The sequence below is a fragment of the Entelurus aequoreus genome, linkage group LG04 (assembly GCF_033978785.1).
Source record: "Entelurus aequoreus isolate RoL-2023_Sb linkage group LG04, RoL_Eaeq_v1.1, whole genome shotgun sequence".
NCBI lineage: Eukaryota > Metazoa > Chordata > Actinopteri > Syngnathiformes > Syngnathidae > Entelurus > Entelurus aequoreus.
The window spans coordinates 88,623,644-88,646,906 of NC_084734.1; the positions used below are offsets into that span (position 1 = coordinate 88,623,644).

At 39.0% G+C, this 23,263-nt stretch overlaps 2 protein-coding genes and 1 long non-coding RNA gene across 5 annotated transcripts in view; 1 reads left to right on the forward strand and 2 right to left on the reverse strand.

The window, feature by feature from the left end:
* The window catches only part of rgs14b (regulator of G protein signaling 14b), a 35,524-nt gene extending 27,106 nt beyond the window's left edge, over positions 1-8,418 (reverse strand). Inside the window, exon 1 of one of the 3 annotated variants that reach the window (XM_062045943.1) lies at positions 8,252-8,418. In XM_062045943.1, the coding sequence (XP_061901927.1) occupies positions 8,252-8,371 (120 nt within the window). In that variant the 5' untranslated portion in view covers positions 8,372-8,418. Of the gene's footprint in view, positions 1-2,930; positions 3,025-8,251 lie in introns of those variants that run through there. The other 2 variants (XM_062045941.1, XM_062045944.1) reach the window with 2 other exon arrangements.
* LOC133649136 (uncharacterized) lies at positions 8,225-23,092 on the forward strand. Its single transcript, XR_009825991.1, has 3 exons — positions 8,225-8,556; positions 15,743-15,821; positions 21,389-23,092. It is a non-coding gene; the product is annotated as an uncharacterized LOC133649136 (long non-coding RNA).
* On the reverse strand, positions 10,078-13,686 carry LOC133649129 (uncharacterized protein K02A2.6-like). Its single transcript, XM_062045936.1, has 2 exons — positions 10,305-13,686; positions 10,078-10,239 (listed from the first exon to the last, which is right to left on the reverse strand). The coding sequence occupies exons 1-2, from the start codon at positions 13,350-13,352 to the stop codon at positions 10,201-10,203; spliced, it is 3,087 nt and encodes a 1,028-aa protein (XP_061901920.1). The 5' UTR covers positions 13,353-13,686; the 3' UTR covers positions 10,078-10,200.
* Positions 23,093-23,263: the final 171 nt, after the last annotated feature.

Sequence of the window (23,263 nt, forward strand, 5' to 3'; positions counted from 1 at the left end):
ACTGTACTACCCTTGGTATCAATAGCATCGACTTATGGAGCGTTGCACCTTTCTCTGTGATTGCTGGCAGTCTGGCACTCGACAAGACACACAGCAGCGGTGCACACACACACATGAACATCTTTCTGTAATATTATCCTCTCTAGACTTTGAAGTCTGTTGAAGTGAACTTAGCACTTATTCTTCTGTTGTTTCAAGCTGCTTACTTGTGCGATGTGCAGCATTTTCAGCCTCTTTCTCCAATTCCACAGGGATATTAAAACTGGTAAGAAATGTAGTTCATTCGCCACAATTGTGGTGATATTAATTTAAAGCGGCCACTATTTATTGAGTATGGACGTACACAAACAGTTAGCGGTATTGCAGCTACTAGCAGTCTTAATACCGTTTAAGTAGCCTCGCCTGTCAACAAACTGACCAAGCTGCAAAGTATGAGCCATAAATGATCATTTTTGTGATCAGCATTGAAAAGTATTGATTGGCATATGGCATCATAAACTTTTCAACAGAAATTGGTCAACAATGATCAGTGGTTGATCAATTAGAACACAGTGGCATCTTTTTCTTTGTGCGCTTATCTTCTCTCGACGCATCAACGCAAGGTACATGATGTCAACGCACCACTGCAGCCCTGTTATTTATATTCTTTACACACACACACACACACACATACATACATATACATACATACATACATACATAAATACATACATACATACTACCGTTCAAAAGTTTGGGGTCACCCAAACAATTTTGTGGAATAGCCTTAATTTCTAAGAACAAGAATAGACTGTCGAGTTTCAGATGAAAGTTCTCTTTTTCTGGCCATTTTGAGCGTTCAATTGACCCCACAAATGTGATGCTCCAGAAACTCAATCTGCTCAAAGGAAGGTCAGTTTTGTAACTTCTGTAACGAGCTAAACTGTTTTCAGATGTGTGAACATGATTGCACAAGGGTTTTCTAATCATCAATTAGCCTTCTGAGCCAATGTGCAAACACATTGTACCATTAGAACACTGGAGTGATAGTTGCTGGAAATGGGCCTCTATACACCTATGTAGATATTGCACCAAAAACCAGACATTTGCAGCTAGAATAGTCATTTACCACATTAGCAATGTATAGAGTGTATTTCTTTAAAGTTAAGACTAGTTTAAAGTTATCTTCATTGAAAAGTACAGTGCTTTTCCTTCAAAAATAAGGACATTTCAATGTGACCCCAAACTTTTGAACGGTAGTGTATATATATACACACACACACACACACACACACACACACACACACACACACACACACACACACACACACACACACACACACACACACACACACACACATACATACATACATATATATATACACACACACACACACACACACACATACATATATATATATATACACACACACACACACACACACACACACACACACACACACACACACAGTATATACAATATTCGGACATGCACGGCAGCTCTATTGAATATTTCACTAGTTTGGGTTACCTTTTCCTAATAGATTTAATGTGTTTCCATGGCTTTACGTCTTGTCGACAAACGAGGGATTGTTGGTATGGCAAGTTTGTCACTCCAATCATTGATTTGTTGTTCAATATTCCCTCCAACCCTCGTAGTTACTAGCGCACAGTGCAGTTTGTGTTGAGTTTAAAAGGTGGTGAAAAAAATGTATTTTACTGACCAGTTACTTTAACTAAGGCCTTGTTTCTTCCGTGTTGGAAGACTTGGGTGTGTGAGCTAGGAGCCCCGCTCCCCTCTGTGCATGGCACAGGAGGGAGGGGGACACAGAGTGATTAGTGACACTTCCACAGGAATCACGTGTCCATTTGGTTATGGCTTAAGTTTATTTCAAACATGCTATACAGATGGGTGAAAACTTTACTCGAGAATTATCAAATTTAGCAAAATGCGATGAAAGGGTGGAAATCCCTATTTGCACATGTGGGACAGTTATTTTTCCAAGTTGCAGTAAATGTGAGTAAATGTTTTGCACCGCACAGCCCTGATAAGTTTGAACTAAGACACTTTCTATTAGAAATGGCAACAGCAAAGAATGCACGTGCATGTATGGACCAGTCTGCCCTACAAAGATAGACAAACAGAAGGAACTAATTGATGACAATGGAAGCCCAGCGCAAAGCTCTTTGGATAAAACTTGACCGTAACCAATGGAAAAAACATCAAAAACTGGGAAAATTCCAAATGGCTCATTTAGAGAAAGGATGAAAAAAGGCAAGAATGTTTTGTAAATATCTCCGTCACTCCTCCATGGTTTGATTTAATTTTTTTTATTTATTTATGCAGATCCCAAATACACAAAAACAGGTACCAATAGGTAAGAAAAGTTGGTTTTACATAACAGGTGATGATCCCCTTTAAATTGGTGCTTCAAGTGCTGAAAACCTATAAATGTTTAACAGGAGACCAGCATCGTTTTTTTCCTTTTAACAAACCACTTGTGCAAACATGGGTGCATGCTTGAAAAGACCAAAGACAGGAACATTACAAGATACAAAATGAAGTGGCAATTTCTATAAATAAAAACAGAACACATTGAAGTCTATCAGATAAGCCCCACTCCCCCACCAGCTTGAACAGAGTGTGCGTTAAAGAAAAGCTTTTATCACACTCGCTGAGTAGAGCCAAGTCGCATACATCCTACACATGACAGGTTGGCAAACAAGCCTCGCTTGGTTTCTAGCGGTTTCTTTTTAGCAGTGTTGAGAGACAGCTCGTTTGCTTTTGGCACTGCTGAGAAGGCTGACAGAACAAGATAAAACAAGAAACCACTCGACAGATGCCTTAACGCTGTAAGCAAATATGTCATCTTAACATCTCAAAATGGAGACTGTAGGCCAATTTACTTTACTCTTTAAGTAAATCATCCTTTAAAGTCTTACTAACTTACCATATGGCCAACGGGAGACCGAAAAGAATTGCAATTCTTTGCCATGGTAACCGAGACACCACAGTTGGATGTCAAAGTCTAGCACGATGTGGTCCACGCGGCCTGGAAACAGAATGGCGTACTCCACCCAAATACGGATGCACACTTCTACAAACCGCCTAAAAACCTCATAATTTGAGTTACCCGGTCACTTCCTGTGTGACAAGGAAGTTTCGCCATAGCAACAAGCCACAAAAGAGGAAGTCAAATTACAGTAATGACACGGTTCTCAACCAAAATCTTGAGAAAGAAAAATACAAATAGTGTATAGTATGTATATAAAAAGCATGATTCTAATGAATCACTATTTAACATGTGTACCTGTGATTGCCAATACAGTACTCCTGTTTACTATTGACATCATTAAAAGTCTCTTAAATTATATGGGGTTTTTTTCATAATGAACAGGTGACAGTAACAAGTGCCTATGTAATATGTATTTTGTAATGTGCAGTCAGTTTGTACGTGACAATCGGCCACTGGCCTACTTACCTCCATTGCAGGGGTAGCTTGTGCCTGCTTAGATCAAGGTAGTTGGGGTTGTATTTGGACTAATTGTTTATTGTTTATTGAATGGATCCCCATTAGCTGACGCCAAGGCGACTGCTAGTCTTCCTGGGGTCCATATAGGAGCATACAAAGAATACATGCATTACCAACATTATACAAAGGAAAAATACAACATAAGATAAAAAAAGCTAGTTAAACCCAGTATTAAAAATTCACGTTATGTGGGCAGCTGCAATAGGTGTATCTTCAAAGCTGTCTTGAATGACAACTTACTTTGTGAGAGATTAATGTGAGATGGCAACCAATTCCAGAATGATACACATCTATACATGACTATATGTTTGATGAGATTGGTCCTGGGAGCAGGAAGTGCCAAATAGCCATTGCTGGCATTCCTAATGTCATGAATATGTGTGTTAGTTGATTTTAAAAACTGTTTGTAAAAGTAATCTGGAGATAGATCTAACTAACATGATAGTTCTAAAGAACATAAGGAGACTACAATGCATCTTTTGTTCAACAAACAACCAGGACAGGCGTGAATTCATAAATGAAATATGGTGTCATATTGTCTATGGTAGAGGTAGTCTAGCCATGCTTGCCAACTCTCCCGGATTTTCCGGGAGACTCCCGAAATTCAGCGCCTCTCCCAAAAACCTCCCAGGACAAATTTTCTCCCAAAAATCTCCCGAAATTCAGGCGGAGCTGGAGGCCACGCCCCCTCCAGCTCCATGCGGACTTGAGTGAGGACAGCCTGTTTTCACGTCCACTTTCCCACAATATAAACAGCGTGCCTGCCCAATCACGTTATAACTGTAGAATGATCAATTAAATTAAAGTAAAGTACCAATGATTGTCACACACACACTAAATGTGGTGAAATTTGTCCTCTGCATTTGACCCATCCCCTTGGGGAGCAGTGGGCAGCAGCGGTGCCGCGCCCGGGAATCATTTTGGTGATTTAACCCCCAACTCCAACCCTTGATGCTGAGTGCCAAGCAGGGAGGGAAACGGGTCCCATTTATATAGACTTTGGTATGACTCGGCTGGGATTTGAACTCCAACCTACCGATCTCAGGGCGGACACTCTAACCACTAAGGGCGAGTTCTTGGTTTCTTATGTGGGTTTATTTTTAGGCAGTTTCAATAACGTCCTCCCAGCGCGGTAACAACACACAACAACAGCGGTCACGTTTTCGTCTACCGTAAAGCAGTTCGTCTGCCGTAAACAGCAATGTTGTGACACTCTTAAACAGGACAATACTGCCATCTACTGTACATGCATATGTGACAATAACATCTACGGCAGGGGTCACCAACGCGGTGCCCGCGGGCACCAGGTAGCCCGTAAGGACCAGATGAGTAGCCCGCTAGCCTGTTCTAAAAATAGCTCAAATAGCAGCACTTACCAGTGAGCTGCCTCTATTTTTTAAATTGTATTTATTTACTAGCAAGCTGGTCTCGCTTTGCCCGACATTTGTAATTCTAAGAGAGACAAAACTCAAATAGAATTTGAAAATCCAAGAAAATATTTTAAAGACTTGGTCTTCACTTGTTTAAATAAATTCATAATTTTTTTTACTTTGCTTCTTATAACTTTCAGAAAGACAATTTTAGAGAAAAAATACAACCCTAAAAATAATTTTAGGATTTTTAAACACATATACCTTTTTACCTTTTAAATTCCTTCCTCTTCTTTCCTGACAATTTAAATCAATGTTCAAGTACATTTATTTTTTTATTGTAAAGAATAATAAATACATTTTAAATTAATTCTTCATTTTAGCTTCTGTTTTTTCGACGAAGAATATTTGTGAAATATTTCTTCAAACTTATTATGATTAAAATTCAAAAAAATTATTCTGGCAAATCTAGAAAATCTGTAGAATCAAATTTAAATCTTATTTCAAAGTCTTTTGAATTTCTTTTAAAATTTTTGTTCTGGAAAATCTAGAAGAAATAATGATTTGTCTTTGTTAGAAATATAGCTTGGTCCAATTTGTTATATATTCTAACAAAGTGTAGATTGGATATTTACCTATTTAAAACATGTCATCAAAATTCTAAAATTAATCTTAATCAGGAAAAATTACTAATGATGTTCCATAAATTATTTTTTAAATTTTTTTAAAAAGATCCGAATTAGCTAGTTTTTCTCTTCTTTTTTCGGTTGAATTTTGAATTTTAAAGAGTCGAAATTGAAGATAAACTATATTTCAAAATTTAATTGTCATTTTTTTTCGTGTTTTCTCCTCTTTTAAACCATTCAATTAAGTGTAAATATCATTAATTATTAATAATAACATAGAGTTAAAGGTAAATTGAGCGAATTGGCTATTTCTGGCAATTTATTTAAGTGTGTATCAAACTGGTAGCCCTTCGCATTAATCACTACCCAAGAAGTAGCTCTTGCTTTCAAAAAGGTTGGTGACCCCTGATCTACGGCTTTTAGAGAGTGCAGTGCACAACTGCGCACACAACAAGGAGACGACGCAGAAGAACGAGGAACATACAGCCGTGGCGACGCCGACGACGAGTAAGATGAAGAAATACGCTTGTAAGTTCCAAGCCGCAGCTGCGATTGGACCTGGATAGCCTCCGGGAAGAAGAAGTGGAGTACCAAGTGCTTGGCAGTGAAGACTCTAGTGCATTTGATGAAAGCACTTTTGTGCGTGCCACACAGCAATGCATCATCAGAGAGGGTGTTCAGCATGCTCAGAAAAATAGTGACAGAGAATAGAACAAGGATGAACAATTCAACCCTTAACTCAACTATGAGTAGATGAGTGTTATGTGGGTGTATAAGTGTAAATAAATGAACACTGAAATTAAAGTATTTATTTTATTTATATATATATATATATATATATATATATATATATATATACATATATATATATATACACATATAAAATAAAATAAATATATATAGCTATAATTCACTGAAAGTCAAGTATTTCTTATATATATATAGGGATGATACTCGAAACCGGTTTTCCCGGTTGTTCGATAAGAAAAGAACCGAGTTCTCGGACTCGAATCCCTTTTTGAGAAGCGGTACCCGTTATCGAGACCACTATAGTAAAGAAAAAGAGTTGGTTCTTTATTCGAATCCCTCGGAACGAATCCCGTCCCGACCAGAAATGCTCCGTGTGACATCACAAGAAATGACGTCACGTAGCTCAGTCATTAGGCGCAGATAGCGAAAGCAGGAAATAAATGGACGGGAAAAAGCGCTCGAAGGTGTAATAAAGTTCAAAACAAAAGGTATAATCCAATGAATAACTTTACTGAGAGATTTGAGCAGACTACAAACACATGATGAGCACTTCCCACCTTCTACCTTCCTAGTCACGTCCGTTGTGTCCTTGGGCAAGACACTTCACCCTTTGCCTCTGATGGCTGCTGGTTAGCGCCTTGCATGGCAGCTCCCGCCATCAGTGTGTGAATGTGTGTGTCAATGGGTAAATGTGGAAATACTGTCAAAGCGCTTTGAGTACCTTGAAGGTAGAAAAGCGCTATACAAGTATAACCCATTTATTTATTATTTACTTTTACGACCAACTGGAAACATAGCAACCAGGCTAGCAACGCACCTCCTTTACGGCAGCTGTCGCAACCTTCTTAAAGCAACCGCAGCACATACATTTATATGACATCTCCCTTTTTTAACTTTTGTTTTTCTTTCCTTGTAAACAAAACAAAATCACACTGTATGTGTATTGTCTGTCTAATTATAAATAATGCAGACGAGGCGTGTTGGCTGAGTTCTTGACGTTTACTTTCACAGCGTGCTCATAACCTCATTCTTACGTGACGACATGCAACAAAACTTTTCGAGGCTACCGCGCATGCTCGTCACTCCCGTTGCATGCTGGGTAGTGTAGTTGTTATATTCCCTAGCTCATAACATCTTTCCCCCTATAAATAAATAATGATAACTCAATAAAGTGTATTTCTTTTTTTAGCTTTAACTTTTCATTTTTTAGCATTGTAACCACATTTGCAAACAACTTTTATCTTCGTAGAATTTTCTTTCAATAAAGAAATAAAGTGCAAAAATGTCAAAGCATCATAACAAACGGTTATGTCAAATAGCAGCAGAAGTGCACTTTTTAGAATGCTGTATTTTTTTCAGTTTTGTGCCCAAGGGACTGATTTTATTTAACACTATATTATTATTTATACACCTATAGTGATCACAGAGACAGCTTGTTTTTGTGTTACTGTATATATTTGTTTCTCTGAAAAATCCCACTTAATATACTTTGGGTAACAACAGTCAATATTTTTTTTTTTTTTTTTTTTTTTAGGGGGGTAACAGTCAATATGTATTTATTTATTAGATTAAATTGTTTTCTTATATAATAAAAGTGAGCTTTTGTTAAACCAATTATTGTGTGTTTTTTTTCCATACACAACAACCTATCTGGATTCCATAAGAGAATCGATAAGGAATCGGTTCGATAAGAGGATTCGATAATAGGCTCGAACTCGATAATTTCTTATCAAACATCATCCCTATATATATATATATATATATATATATATATATATATATATATATATATATATATTTATATATATGTATATATATGAAATACTTGACTTGGTGAATTCTAGCTGTAAATGTACTCCTCCCCTCTTAACCACGCCCCCCACCTCCCGAAATCGGAGGTCTCAAGGTTGGCAAGTATGAGCCTAGCCAGCAATCAGACTACACCACACCACACCACACTGTTACTTTGTGTATGTATACTTAATTGAACTACCTTTTCACTTGGCAATTCCCTCACTCTCCAACGCCATTCCTCACATTTTCTCAGCTGCTTGGATGCCGTCACCTTCGCCAGGCGGGAGAAGCGATGGCAGAGGACCTTGAAAGCGACCATGTTGCGTCGCTCAAACACGGAAGAGACGCGGCCGGAAGTTATTGATTACCAGCTTTGATTGGCGCCAATCAGTCGGGACATGCGCAGTCGGCTGCTGCGCAGGTGCCATATAATTGCTCGTTAGCTTGCAACATTAGCTTTGGGATAAAGTGTTGTGTGTGGAACAAAATACTAAAGCCTACTTGGTAAGTACTATAGTTTAAGATGCTAAATGCTTCAACAATAAGATGGATGTGGTTGTGGGTCAACTAACACTGCTTATTATTCATTTACCATTTATTTTTAATTTTTTTGTCCTGTCCAGCTTCTCAAGCAAATCATATAGTTGATGTAGATGCTGTACAAATGTACTTTACAAAAGAGAAGTGTGGGATAATTCTCTTGTTGCCTTATTTGTATTTGACTTTATTCAATGTATTTATATTATTATTTGGTGCAGGAGGGGATAGGAAGAGAAAAAAAGGAAGACCGAGGGGGAAATTGTGGGGATAAAACAAAGGGACAACAACAACAGCAAACACAACAATAACAACAACAATAGAACATAATCAGCAAATAGGATATGATGGTAAAAGTGTAGCAAAGAAGCAGTTAGTGAAATAAATAATAATACAGAAATGACAATGGACATTATTACAATACAAATACCAATAGAAATAGCACTATTGATTCATTTACTAATTCTAATGATAGTTCTGTCGATCCGATAACAAGCAATCACAGCGCTGGTATCGCCAATACTAACAGCGATACTTTGACTAAATGCAAAACATACCAAAACTGTATAAAGAATGGCTCAGGGACACAGAGAGGTAGCGTTGCTGTCATGTTTACTAGTCATTCAGGAAGTAAGCCCCAGCCCCAAAGCACCCTGGGATATGTAGGCATAGCCTACCACTACACCTCCCCTTCTTAGTTCAGCAACAACATATTCAAACACAAACTAATAAGCAAACTTATTCAAACATTTTAGATGAACTTAGACCACTGTAAATGAATAACTCTGACATAGTATTACAATCATCTTTCGCTTACACTTCTTTTTTTTTTTTTTTTTCCACAAACAAGAACTTGAAATACTTTAGAGTTCTACAAAACGCTTACATTTCTTTTTTTTTTTCTTTTTTTTTTTTTTTTTCACAAACAAGAACTTGAAATACTTTAGAGTTCTACAAATCAAGTCTCTCAGGAGCCTTTGTCACTCTGCCTGACCTGGTGACTTGTGGTTGTCCAGGAGGAGTACCTGTGGCTCTGAGGTGGATTCTGTTTCTCCTCAGAACGCCCCTGTCAGTCTCTACCAAGTATGACCTTGGTGTGTGGGCATTTCCCAATACAGTCCCAGGGGTCGCTTCCGTGGTGACCCACACTTTCTGTCCAGACGGGAGCTCTGGGAGCGCACGGGAACGGTGGTGGTGGTTGTAGTTTGCAGCTTGCTTGCGTCGCCCTTCCTCATCCTTCTGGCGAAACTCCTGCAGCTCGGGCCATTTAGGGTCCAGCTTGCTTGAAGGCTGCAGCAGCGATGTGCGCAGGTTCCTCCCCATCAGCAACTGCGCTGGTGAGAATCCGTGCTCTAGCGGTGTGGCTCTGTATGCCAGTAGTGCCCTGACTTGGTCAGTGTCTTTTTTCCACAGCTTCTTGACAGTTTGAACAGCACGCTCCGCTTCACCATTCGCTTGTGGGTAGCGAGGACTGCTCGTGACTGTGTGAAGCTGCACTCTTTTGCAAATGCTCTGAATGCCTCCGACGAAAACTGGGGCCCATTGTCAGAAACCACGGTCTGTGCGTAACCATGATGACTAAAAGCATCTTTCACAGCTCCAATGGTGGCCTCAGATGTCGTAACTCTGAGCTCTGCCACCTCGATGTACCTAGAAAAATAATCAACAATAAGCAGGTAAGTCTTTTTGCTCCATTCAAACAGGTCCATCCCCACCTTTTGCCATGGGCGATCTGGTACTGTGGTCTCCATCAGCGGCTCTCTGTACTGGATTCTATATTTTTGGCACGTTTCACACTGGTCCACTGCCTCTCTGATGTGGGCAGTGATTCCAGGCCACCATACCGATTCCTTGGCTCTAGAGCGACATTTGGAGATTCCTTGATGACCTTCGTGAAGTTTAGTCATGATCTCCCTTCTGAGTGCTTGTGGTATCACCAGTCTCTCGCCTTTCATGAGAAGGTCATCTGCAAGATACAGGTCTGCTCTGACCTTCCAGTAGGGGGCAACGTCTGGCCTCAGCGTGTGTTTTTCCGGCCATTCTGTCAGACAGTAGTGTGACACTGTTTTGCATGTTTCATCTGCTTGTTGTGCCCGTTTAATTTCTTCCAATCGTGTGTCTGTAGCGGGGAGTGAGGACACAACAGCATTCACAAACACCTGGACCTCTCTTTCAAGTTCCAAGTCACCAGGTGACATCTTGTCCTGAAGCGGCGCTCTAGACAGCGTGTCTGCAGTGATGAGGTTTTTCCCTGGGACATGAACAATGTCATAATCATACCTCAGGAGTCGCAGACGAAATCTCAGAACCCTTGGTGGCAGATCATCCAAACCTCTGGTGCTCAACAGTGGGACCAGGGGCTTATGGTCTGTCAGGAGTGTGAAGTGTAGACCCTGCACGTAGGAGGTCAGTCTTTCGCACGCCCATGTTGCTGCCAGCGCCTCCTTTTCAATCTGCGCATAGCGCTTCTCTGTATCTGTCAGTCCTCTTGAAATAAACGTCACTGGTTGCCATGAGCCATCAGCCTGTTTCTGCGTGAGAACAGCACCTATTCCGTATGCTGATGCATCTGCTGCTACTTGAGTCTCTGCTGCATTTGAATATTTAGCAAGTGCTGTCGGTGAGCTCAGTCCTTCTTTCAGCTTTTGAAAAGCAGTCTGTTGAGGTTCCCCCCAGACCCACTCATTTTTCTCCCTCAGTAGGTCTTTCAGGGGCACGGTGACAGTAGCCAGTTGTGGCAAGAATTTGGACAGGTAATTTGCCATGCCTATTAGGCGGCGCACATCCTCCGCGCATTCAGGCTCTGGCATCTGAAGAATCGCTTTTGTTTTGTTTGGGTCGGGCTCGATGCCTTTTGCCGAAACCTTGTGACCAACAAAGATCATGTGCTCCTTAGCAAACTCACACTTCTCGTTCAAAGTGAGGCCTTCCTCCTGCATTTTCTGGAGCACACTGTGCAGTCTTTGGTCATGTTCCTGTCTGTCACGGCCATACACAAGAACATCATCTGCATGACACAGCACGCCCTCAAAATCCTCCAACATTTGTGACATCCTTCTTTGAAAATGTTCTGGAGCGGATTTGATCCCAAAGGGCAGGTGGTTGAACAGATATCTCCCAAAAGGAGTGATGAATGTGGTTAATGGTCGTGATTTTGGGGTTAATGGGATTTGCCAAAATCCAGATCGAGCATCTAGTTTTGTGAAAACCTTTGCCTCTGACATCATCGCAAGTGTTTGGTCGACGGAAGGAAGAATATGGCGTTCTCTTTTCACTGCTTTGTTTAGCTTTGTGAGATCTACACAGATCCTGAGTTTGTCCTGCTTTGGTTTTGGAACCACAACCATTCCAGAGCACCAAGCCGTTGGTTCTGTCACTTTTGATATGACTCCCATAGTTTCCATTCTATCCAGTTCTTCACGCACTTTCTCTCTCAGTGGCAGTGGGACCCGTCTGGGTGTTGAGAGAGCATAAGGTGTCGCTCCTTTTTTCAGCTCTATGCGGTACGGCTCCTTCAGCTCACCAAGCCCATGGAACACCGCTGGATACGCTGCTTTGAAATCTGTTTCAGGCTGTGTCGCTGTGACAGCCTCTGCTCTGTGAACCAGTTGCATGGCCTCTATGGCTGGTAGTCCCAGAAGTGGTTGTGTCAGTCCTGCCACAACATAAACATGTTGGTCTGTAAAGAGGCCTTTTGCCAGCATTTTCCCCTGGAAACAGCCCTTTACATTCAGGGGGTTGCGTCCCGGTCCAAACAGTTTCTTAAGTGGTTTCTCCAACTTGCCATCTCGTGTTGGTTTAAAGACACTTTCCGGTATGGATGTCACGTCAGCTCCTGTGTCGATTTTAAAATTAATGGCTTCCCCGTTGAGTAGTATATTTTCCATCCAAGGCCTTGTAGTCTGTGTTTGCACCTCACCTAGAAAAGCATAGTCCTCCTGATCATTGTCACCGTCTGACTGGCACTCTGTGACTGTGTTTACTGCTTTCCCTCTGAAACAGGCCACTGCATAATGTCCAATTTTGCGACACTTGCGACATTCTACATCTTTAGCTGGGCAGTCTTTCCATGCATGTCTGCGTCCTTTTCCACATCGGCCACACTCTTTTTCTCCTTGAGTGTCTGACCTTTGGCCTTTGTTTGAGTGTTGAGGCTTTTTCCCCAGGCGCTGAAACCTTGTCTGAACAGCATCTAAATTTATGTTGGAGTCTCCTTCTCCAGCAGTGTTGTACATTAATGTCTGTTGTTTCTTAACAGTTTCACTTTGTCTCACTCTTTGTATTGTCTTCACCAGGGTCAATTCTGAGTCCATCTGTAGCTGTTCTGACAGCCTCCTGTCATTTATTCCAACCACAATTCTGTCTCTTATTAGCTCTTCCTTCAGATCTCTATAGTTACAATGTTCTGCTAACTTGTGCACAGTGGTGATGAATGCTTCTGCACTCTCTCCATCTTGTTGGAACCTCATGTTAAACTGGGCCCTTTCAAAAATCACATTGTGTTTTCCCACACAGTGCTGCTCAAATGCTTCTTTAACTGTATCATACTTCTTTTTGTTTTCATCAGTCAACGGTAAAACTGCCAAAATATCATCTGCTGCATCTCCCATAGCATAGAGAAGTGAATTCACCTGATACTCCTCTTCTTTCTCTGTTAATCCAGATACAACACGAAATCTCTCAAACCTTCTGATCCATCTTGGCCATCCTGACGGATTTGAGAAGTCAAATGGTTCTGGGTGTGATATTTGTGTAGATGCCATTGTATATTCCCTTAGTTGTCGATCAGGAAAGGTTTGTGTAGCTCAGCCAAGTCGCAGGCTTTTTTTTTTTTTTTTTTTTTTTTTTTTTTTAGCTTAGCAACTTTTCTTCACTTATCTCCGTTTTTATTGTCAGCACTGAGCTTCCTCCAGGCTATATTCATGAAGAGATAACATCCACCGCTTCACAGGAGTATAAAGTTATAACTTTTGAGTTCTTTTTCACTCTCTGACACCATGTATAAAGAATGGCTCAGGGACACAGAGAGGTAGCGTTGCTGTCATGTTTACTAGTCATTCAGGAAGTAAGCCCCAGCCCCAAAGCACCCTGGGATATGTAGGCATAGCCTACCACTACAAAAACCTCTATTGTTGTGAGAGAAATGTTTGCGAGGAATAAAGTTAGCAGTCAGCGGAGCAATGAGAGAAGAACGTGAGCTAGGAGATTTGCACGTATTGAAGAAAAACTGCGACAAAGTACCAATCCAAAAAAAATATATGATATAAACTAGGGCTGTGAATCTTTGGGTGTCCCACGATTCGATTCAATATCGATTCTTGGGGTCACGATTCGATTCAAAATCGATTTTTTTTTTTTTTTTTTTTCAATTCAACACGATTCTCGATTCAAAAACGATTTTTTTCCCGATTCAAAAGGATTCATGGAATACATAGATTTCAGCAGGATCTACCCAAGTCTGCTGACATGCAAGCAGAGTAGTAGATTTTTGTAAAAACCTTATATAATTGTAAGGGACAATGTTTTATCAACTGATTGCAATAATTTCCATTTGTTTGAACTATTAAATGAACCAAAAATATGACTTATTTTATCTTTGTGAAAATATTGGACACAGTGTGTTGTCAAGCTTATGAGATGCGATGCAAGTGTAAGCCACTATGACACTACTGTTCTTTTTTTCTTTTCTTTTTTATAAATATCTAATGATAATGTCAATGAGGGATTTTTAATCACTGCAATGTTGAAATTGTAACTAATATTGATACTGTTGTTGATAATATTAATTTTTGTTTCACTACTTTTGGTTTGTTCTGTGTCGTGTTTGTGTCTCCTCTCAAGTGCTCTGTTTATTGCAGTTCTGAGTGTCGCTGGGTCAAGGCCCGGGAGCCAGATGTGGCCCGCCACTTCATTTTATTTGGCCCTCGATGGCCTGCAAATAAAATGTATCAATAAAGTACTGTAACTTTTCTTACTAAATGTATTCTTTCTTAAAAATATATACACTACCGTTCAAAAGTTTGGGGTCACCGAAACAATTTAGTGGAATAGCCTTCATTTCTAAGAACAAGAATAGACTGTCGAATTTCAGATGAAAGTTATCTTTTTCTGGCCATTTTGAGCGTTTAATTGACCCCACAAATGTGATGCTCCAGAAACTCAATCTGCTCAAAGGAAGGTCAGTTTTGTAGATTCTGTAACGAGCTAAACTGTTTTCAGATGTGTGAACATGATTGCACAATCATCAATTAGCCTTCTGAGCCAATGAGCAAACACATTGTACCATTAGAACACTGGAGTGATAGTTGCTGGAAATGGGCCTCTATACACCTATGTAGATATTGCACCAAAAAGCAGACATTTGCAGCTAGAACAGTCATTTACCACATTAGCAATGTATAAAGTGTATTTCTTTAAAGTTAAGACTAGTTTAAAGTTATCTTCATTGAAAAGTACAGTGCTTTTCCTTCAAAAATAAGGACATTTCAATGTGACCCCAAACTTTTGAACGGTAGTGTATGTACTCCATGTAATCGCAAATTGTGTTAACTTAAATATTGTCTAATTATGCAAAAATATATTATCAAACATTCAAACCATTTTTAAATAGACATAAATACTAATAATAATTATTTCAAAGCGAGTTATCCATCAAATTGTGCAACGTAAAAGTAGCAATAGATTTAATGGTAAAATTGTGAAATTTACTGTGATTTTTATAGCATTTTTCTCTAAATGAAAGAAACTTTACTTTTTTTACTGTAATAAACTGTGGTGCCATTTTGGCATTTACAGTAATGCCCCGAAAAATCTACAGTTGTTGATTTGCGGTAAAAAAATGTAAAAAAAACTGGCAGCTCAGGTGCCAAAATGATACTGTAAAATTGCATTATTTTTTTTTCATTTACAGTAAAAAAAACAAATGTACATTTCACAGTAAAATTCTGGCAACTTTTTACCATAAAAACAGCATTACTGTTTTTCCATTTACAGTAATATACACTACATTATGAGGAGAAATTATTGCAATTTACCTTTTTTTTTTTTACATTTTAGTTTAAAAAATAATCTACTAATAAAATATATAAAAAAAACTGTGTGAACATAACTGCGAAGTGGCCCTCAGTGAAAACGACTGACGCCTCTGTTGTAGGTGATGGGAGTAACAGACATGACTGCACACATTTCCTGTGGCAGTTTTGAGTCTTGGCCACAAGATGTCGCTGTAAACAGTAAGTAGAGCACCCTGTGTTTATTACACATTTTAATACATACTGTACACCGACACACTTCTTCATTATGAGCACAATAACACATGCAGAAGTGATATCAGACGATGGCTACATCCGCACAGTGCAATACAAACAATCCAATATCTGCTTTTTTTTAATCTGGATTGCACCAATATTTAATGCCGTTTGCTTAGTATGACAATTGAAACAATACCATGTATGTTCATAAAAACATTGAAATGCATAGATAGCATGGATATTACATACCAGGGATGTTCATATCAGGGTTTTATGATTCTGATACCCATCATCCATGACTGATACCATGCAGTCACGTGTATTAAATGTACATTTTTAAAATATATTTATGGTGAGTGATTTTGACAGATTTAACAATATCAACACAATATTTAAACTACTCTCTTACAGTGCATCCAGAGAGTAGTCACAGCGCTTCACTTTTTCCACATTTTGTTATGTTACAGCCTGATTCCAAAATGGAATAAATACATTTTTGGCCTCAAAATTCTATACTCCATAATGAAAATGCGAAACTGTTTTAAAAATGAAACATCACATGTACGTAAGTATTCGCAGCCTTTGCTCAATACTTGGTTGATGCACTTACAGCAATTACAGCCTCAAGTCTTTTTGAATACGATGCCACAATCTTGGGACACCTATCTTTGGGCAGTTTCGCCCATTTCTTTTTTGCAGAACCTCTCAAGCTCCATCAGGTTAGATGAGAAGCGTTGGTTGTCATCCAGGATGTCTCTGTACATTGCTGCATTCACCTTTCCCTTATCATGACAAGTCTCCCGGTTCCTGTCGCTGAAAACCATCCCCACACCATGATGCTGCCACCACCATGCTTCAATGGAGAGATGGTATTGTCCTGGTGATGAGCGGTGCCTGGTTTCCTCCAAACATGAAGAGTTCAATCTTTGTCTCATCAGACCAGAGAATTTTGTTTCTCATGGTCTAATAGTCTTTCAGGTCCATATTTGCAAACTTTTTTCGATGAAATGGCTTCCGTCTGGCCACTCTACCATTCAGGCCTGATTGGTAGATTGCTGCAGAGATGGTTGTCCTTCTGGAAGGTTATCCTCTCTCCACAGAGGAATGCTGTAGATCTGACAGAGTGACCATCAGGTTCTTGGTCACCTCTCTGACTAGACTAAGATGAATGCACCAATGTACAGAGACATCCTGAATGAAAACCAATGCTTTCCATCCAAACTGATGGAGTTTGAGAGGTGCTGCAAAGAAGAATGGGCGAAACTGTCCATAAATAGGTGTGCCAAGCTTGTGGCATCTTATTCAAGAAGACTTGAGGAAACGCTGTGAATACTTATGTACATGTGAAATACTGTGTGTAATGTGTGTGTGTGTGTGTGTATATATATATATATACACTAGCGTTCAAAAGTTTGGGGTCACATGTAAATGTCCTTATTTTTGAAGGAAAAGCACTGTACTTTTCAATGAAGATAACTTTAAACTAGTCTTAACTTGAAAGAAATACACTCTATACATTGCTAATGTGGTAAATGACTATTCTAGCTGCAAATGTCTGCTTTTTGGTGCAATATCTACATAGGTGTATAGAGGCCCATTTCCAGCAACTATCACTCCAGTGTTCTAATAGTACAATGTGTTTGCTCATTGGCTCAGAAGGCTAATTGATGATTAGAAAACCCTTGTGCAATCATGTTCACACATCTGAAAACACTTTAGCTCGTTACAGAAGCTACAAAACTGACCTTCCTTTGAGCAGATTGAGTTTCTGGAGCATCACATTTGTGGGGTCAATTAAACGCTCAAAATGACCAGAAAAAGAGAACTTTCATCTGAAACTCGACAGTCTATTCTTGTTCTTAGAAATGAAAGCTATTCCACAAAAAATTGTTTGGGTGACCCCAAACTTTTGAACGGTAGTGTGTGTGTGTATATATATATATATATATATATATATATATATATATATATATATATATATATATATATATATATATATATATATATATATATATATATATATATATATATATATATTAGGGCTGCAACAACTAATCGATTAAAATCGATTATTAAAATAGTTGCCGATTAATTTAGTCATTGATTCGTTGGATCTATGCTATGCGCAGAGCTTAAAAAAAAAATAAAAATTTAATTTAAAAAAAAAAGTTTTTTATTTTATTTTATTTTTTTTTAAATCTTTATTTATAAACTGCAACATTTACAAACGGCTGAGAAACAATAATCAAAATAAGTATGGTGCCAGTATGCTGTTTTTTTTCAATAAAATACTGGATAGGATAGAAATGTAGTTTGTCTCTTTTATCCGATTATTAATCGAGTAATCGGAGTAATAATCGACAGATTAATCGATTATCAAATTAATCGTTAGTTGCAGCCCTAATATATAGGTGGTAGATCCAGGACGCTGGATCTGCCGTCGAGCCCCTCCGAAGCGTCATGGGCTTAATTCGACGAAACGTTGATGACGGGGGGTGCCCATTTGAGAATCTGCTGATGCCAACCAACTCATGTCCAGTTGAGGTATGCGGTCAAGCTTAGTTTTGGCTCAGGGAGGAGGACGTCCCTGCCATGCAGAGTCCCGCCGGTGCCTTGATGGAAGGAGAGATGAAGAGAGCGAGGCCGCAGGCTCACAGATGGTGCAGGGGCGAGTACTGTAAAGGTGAGCCAGTTGCGATACCCTTATCGTATTTTGCATATATATATTTTTTATTTTTTTTTATAAATTGCCGTAAAAATTTAACAAAAAACATTCACTATGTGATTATTATTAAGGCTGTAACATAAGAAAATGTGGAAAAAGTCAAGCACTGTGAATACTTTTCAGATGCACTTTATGCCACCTGGAGTTTATGCATACTGCTTTTTTGTATTTTCGCCACAAGTGGGCAGTATACAAGGGGGTACAAAATGCTTTAAAAAGTGCAGTTTTGACAGGTATACTGAGCACATGGAAAACTTACCAGCAAGCATTGGCGTGTGCATATTGCCTGTATATGTCGCTGTCATCTGATAGGTCAGCAGTTATGTAGTGTCCCAAGTATTTGATTTCGTCACAGATATTGAAGATGTTGCTTGACAGTATGAAGTCAGGGAAAGTTAGTTTTGTATCCTCTGCACTTCTGGCAATCATGATGTTATTTAATGTCAAAGTCTAATCCGTACTGAGAACACACCTTCAACGATTGTTGCAGTCCAGCACTGTACGGACAGAAAATGACGAAATCATCAGCATGCAGCAAGCGGATAATGATAGTATTGCCTACTATCCACAACCAGTCCTACTGTACGTTCATTTAAAACAGACCTGGGCAATTTAAGGTCCGGGGGCCACATGCCTCATGTTAAGCTCTTCAATCGGCCTGCCGGATTTTCCCAAATCATTTTTTTAGCTCTTTAAGATGGAAACTGTAGCTGCCATTATGATGTGCAGTGATGTTTTTAAATTACTGTAAGTCTTGAACTATACAAAGTATTTCAATGGTTGGAATCTGCGCTTTTGCATGATATACTAGTTACTATGGTCATCTAATTAGATACCATGGTCATCTAATTAGTTATTATGGTGATCTAAGTCACAGCAGCTCAGACGAGGCACCAAGCAGTGTGGGTGGGGAGCGTTTCCACAGAGTGTTTCCAGAGCGGCCATCCTGCAACAAAGTTCCAAAGCTTAGTGATATATCAGATTGTAGGTGGGGGTTTTTTTTACCCTTTGTGTTCATATTTCGCTGTGTTTGTTGTATTTTTGTTGCATTTTGCTTGATTGTAAAATATGTCGATCGAGAGGGGGTGTGACGTTCATATGTTGTCAATATTCAGTGTTTTACCGTTCATAGTTAATATTGTCAATCCCACATTCTTTATTTTTATGTACAATCTGGGTGTTTCATTCAGTAAAAAAAATTTAAATTCCATTCCGGTTTTTTAAGTGGTTGGGGACCACTGCTATAAGTGACCAGACTTCTGAGATCAAAACTGGGAATAACATCCCAGAGAAGGGGGAAAAAACGGTCGGCTATTTTTAAATTCAAGAAACAATATGATTAGGTTATATATACATATGCGTATATCCTACATAAACAATGTATGAATACATTAGATATCTATATATTTTAGGGACCTATAGACTGTATCTCTGTTGCTGCAGCAGCAGAGAGTTTATTCTGTCTTGACACTTCAATAATGTTTTTAGCATTCAATCAGACATTATTGTGAGGTTTTGTATTAGCGTTCCTAAAAATCAGATATACCTGGCCCGCAGACACATTTTTTTCTATAAATTTGTCCCCCCCGAGTCAAAGTAATTGCCCAGGTCTGATTTAAAAGATTAGATAAATCATCCCTATAAACATTAAAAGGCAAGGAGACAAAATACTACCTTGCCGCACACCATTTCTAACATAAAAAGGAGATGATACAAAGTTTCCCCATTTGACTCCCAGATTACTGAGCATACCAAAACATTGAAATTGTCAGTAAGTATTGCAACTCTTATATTGTGCAATTTATAAAGTAACTTTTCATGGTGTACATACACGATCAAAGGCTTTTGAAGCATCAATAAAACACCTAACACTTGTTTTACAAATGTAACATTTCCTGTATAGCAAAAATGCACATACCTGTGCCAAGTACGTGATCGACCATTGCAGATTTATGTCTTTTAATGTCAATTGCAAACACAATCCCGCCTGACTGACACTATTTATTTTTCACAGTTAATACATGTGTGTGGTATCAGTCTAGCTCACTCACTAATAGATGAAGATGCAAAGAACTGATTTTTTTTGCCGTAATGTAAGTGGATATTATTACTTTAGGGGTGCGGCTCCACACTGTGTATGGAGACACATAATTAGCTGCTAGCCACTCGTCATCCGGGGGACTACAAATAAATATAGTGTCAACCAGAGGGGATTAGTGTTTGTGATCGGCAATAAAATTCAATAATTCAGGGATTCTTAACCTTCTTTAACTCAGGGCCCAACTTTTCCACTACAGAGGGCCCTGGGTCCCACTCTAATATTAACACTGTATTAGTAATCTTAGTCTTGATTTTATCATATTAAAAAAATATATCTTACCTACTTACAGTTTAACAGGATGAACCTTAATGATGAAAGGATATGGTACTGCAAAAGAATGGACTCATAAATAACTGATGAAAAATGTATTTACCGCACATACAATTACCCAGTGCTGAAATAAATAATAATTTAAAAAAACTAAATTATAATAAGTAATACTAATAATAATAATAAATATGTTTCTTAAATAAACTGTCTGTGAAATTTAAATGCAAATGAAAATACAGCTTTACCACTTAAGTCATAATTTTTGCGCTTAAGAAACTTCTCGATGATTTTGCTCCAGATTCCTTCTGTCAGTTTGAGATTGTCTTTACTTCCACAACTGTTGGAAAAGTATATTACTACTAGGTTTGTACGGTATACCGGTACTAGTATAGTATCGCGGTACTATACTCTGTTTGAAAAGTACCGGTTCGCCATAATTTTTTTTTTTTACAGGTGTGACGGCGTGTCGTCACGTCATGACATTGCTGGATTTATCAGCAGAGGAGCATGTTCGGCAGCGGACAATCACAGAGTACTTACAAGCAGACACAGTGTGTAGATATAAAAGGGAGAATGGACGCATTTTGGCTTAAAAACTAAATATACAAAGGTGAAGTTATAACACTGAAACACCCAAAGGAAGAGATGCTTTAAAACATGGCTAGCTAGTTAGCGGCTAATGTCCATCTGCAATCTGCAGTGTTTTAGCTACTTCTAAATCACTAATCCTCGCCTCCATGGTGACAAATAAAGTCAGTGTTTTACAAGTACCAGGAGGAGGAATAGCTAAACATGCTTCACTACACACCATAGGAGGATACAACAGCTCACCGCCATCACGAATGGATGGATCTACACCTGACATCCACTGTAATGATACCAAGTACAAGAGCGTATGTAGTCGATACTACTATGATTACATCAATATGTTTTATCGTCACAAAATCTTTTTTCTTTTTTTTTATTCATATTATATTCATAAACTCGAGAAATACGTCCCTGGACACATGAGAACTTAAATTAAGTTAAAGTTAAAGTACCAATGATTGTCACACACACACTAGGTGTGGTGAAATTTGTCCTCTGCATTTGACCCATCCCCTTGATCACCCCCTGGGAGGTGAGGGGAGCAGTGGGCAGCAGCGTAGCCGCGCCCGGGAATCATTTTTGGTGATTTAACCCCCAATTCCAACCCTTGATGTTGAGTGCCAAGCAGGGAGGTAATGTGTCCCATTTTTATAGTCTTTGGTATGACCCGGCCGGGGTTTGAACTCACAACCTACCGATCTCAGGGCGGACACTCTAACCACTAGGCCACTGGGTAGGTTTTGACCAATTGTGTATGACCATTATGACCAATGTATGATCCTGTAACTACTTGGTATCGGATTGATACCTAAATTTGTGGTATCATCCAAAACTAATGTTCACTATTTTATGTAAGGACAACAGTGTTCTTCGATTGCAATAAGAAACATATGTTTAATGTACCCTAAGATTTTTTTGTCAAAATAAAGCCAATAATGCCATTTTTTTGTGGTCCACTTTATGTAGAAAAGTATCGAATTACATTTTGGTACCGGTACCATACTTGCCAACCCTCCCGTTTTTAGCGGGAGACTCCCGGTATTCAGCGCCTCTCCCGATAACCTCCCGGCAGAAATTTTCTCCCGACAAACTCCCGGTTTTCAGCCGGAGCTGGAGGCCACGCCCCCTCCAGCTCAATGCGGACCTGAGTGGAGACAGCCTGTTCTCACGTCCGCTTTCCCACAATACAAACAGCTTGCCCGCCCAATGACGTCATAACTGTAGAATGATCGAGGGCGAGTTCTTGGTTTCTTATGTGGGTTTATTGTTAGGCAGTTTCATTAACGTCCTCCCAACGCGGTAACAACACACAACAACAGCAGTCACGTTTAGTCTACCATAAAGCAGTTCGTCTGCCGTAAACAGCAATGTTGTGACACTCTTAAACAGGACAATACTGCCATCTACTGGATAGCCTTCAGAACACTGAAATTCAAGTATTTCTTTTATTTATATGTATAATAAAAAAATAATAATAAAATATATATATATATATAGCTAGAATTCACTGAAAGTCAAGTATTTCATACATATGTATGTATGTGTGTATGTGTATGTATATATATATATATATATATATATATATATATATATATATATATATATATATATATATATATATATATATATGAAATACTTGAGTTGGTGAATTCTAGCTTGAATATATTCCACTCTTAACCACGCCCCCGTTCACGGCCCCCCCACCCGGTATCGGAGGTCTCAAGGTTGGCAAGTATGACC

Excerpts from the sequence above, each read along its gene's own strand:
- LOC133649129 (XM_062045936.1), bottom strand. The coding sequence starts at position 13,352 with ATGGCATCTACACAAATATCACACCCAGAACCATTTGACTTCTCAAAT. Across the intron at positions 10,240-10,304 it reads CAGATCGCCCATGGCAAAAG|GTACATCGAGGTGGCAGAGC; the intron begins GTGGGGATGGAC and ends TTATTTTTCTAG.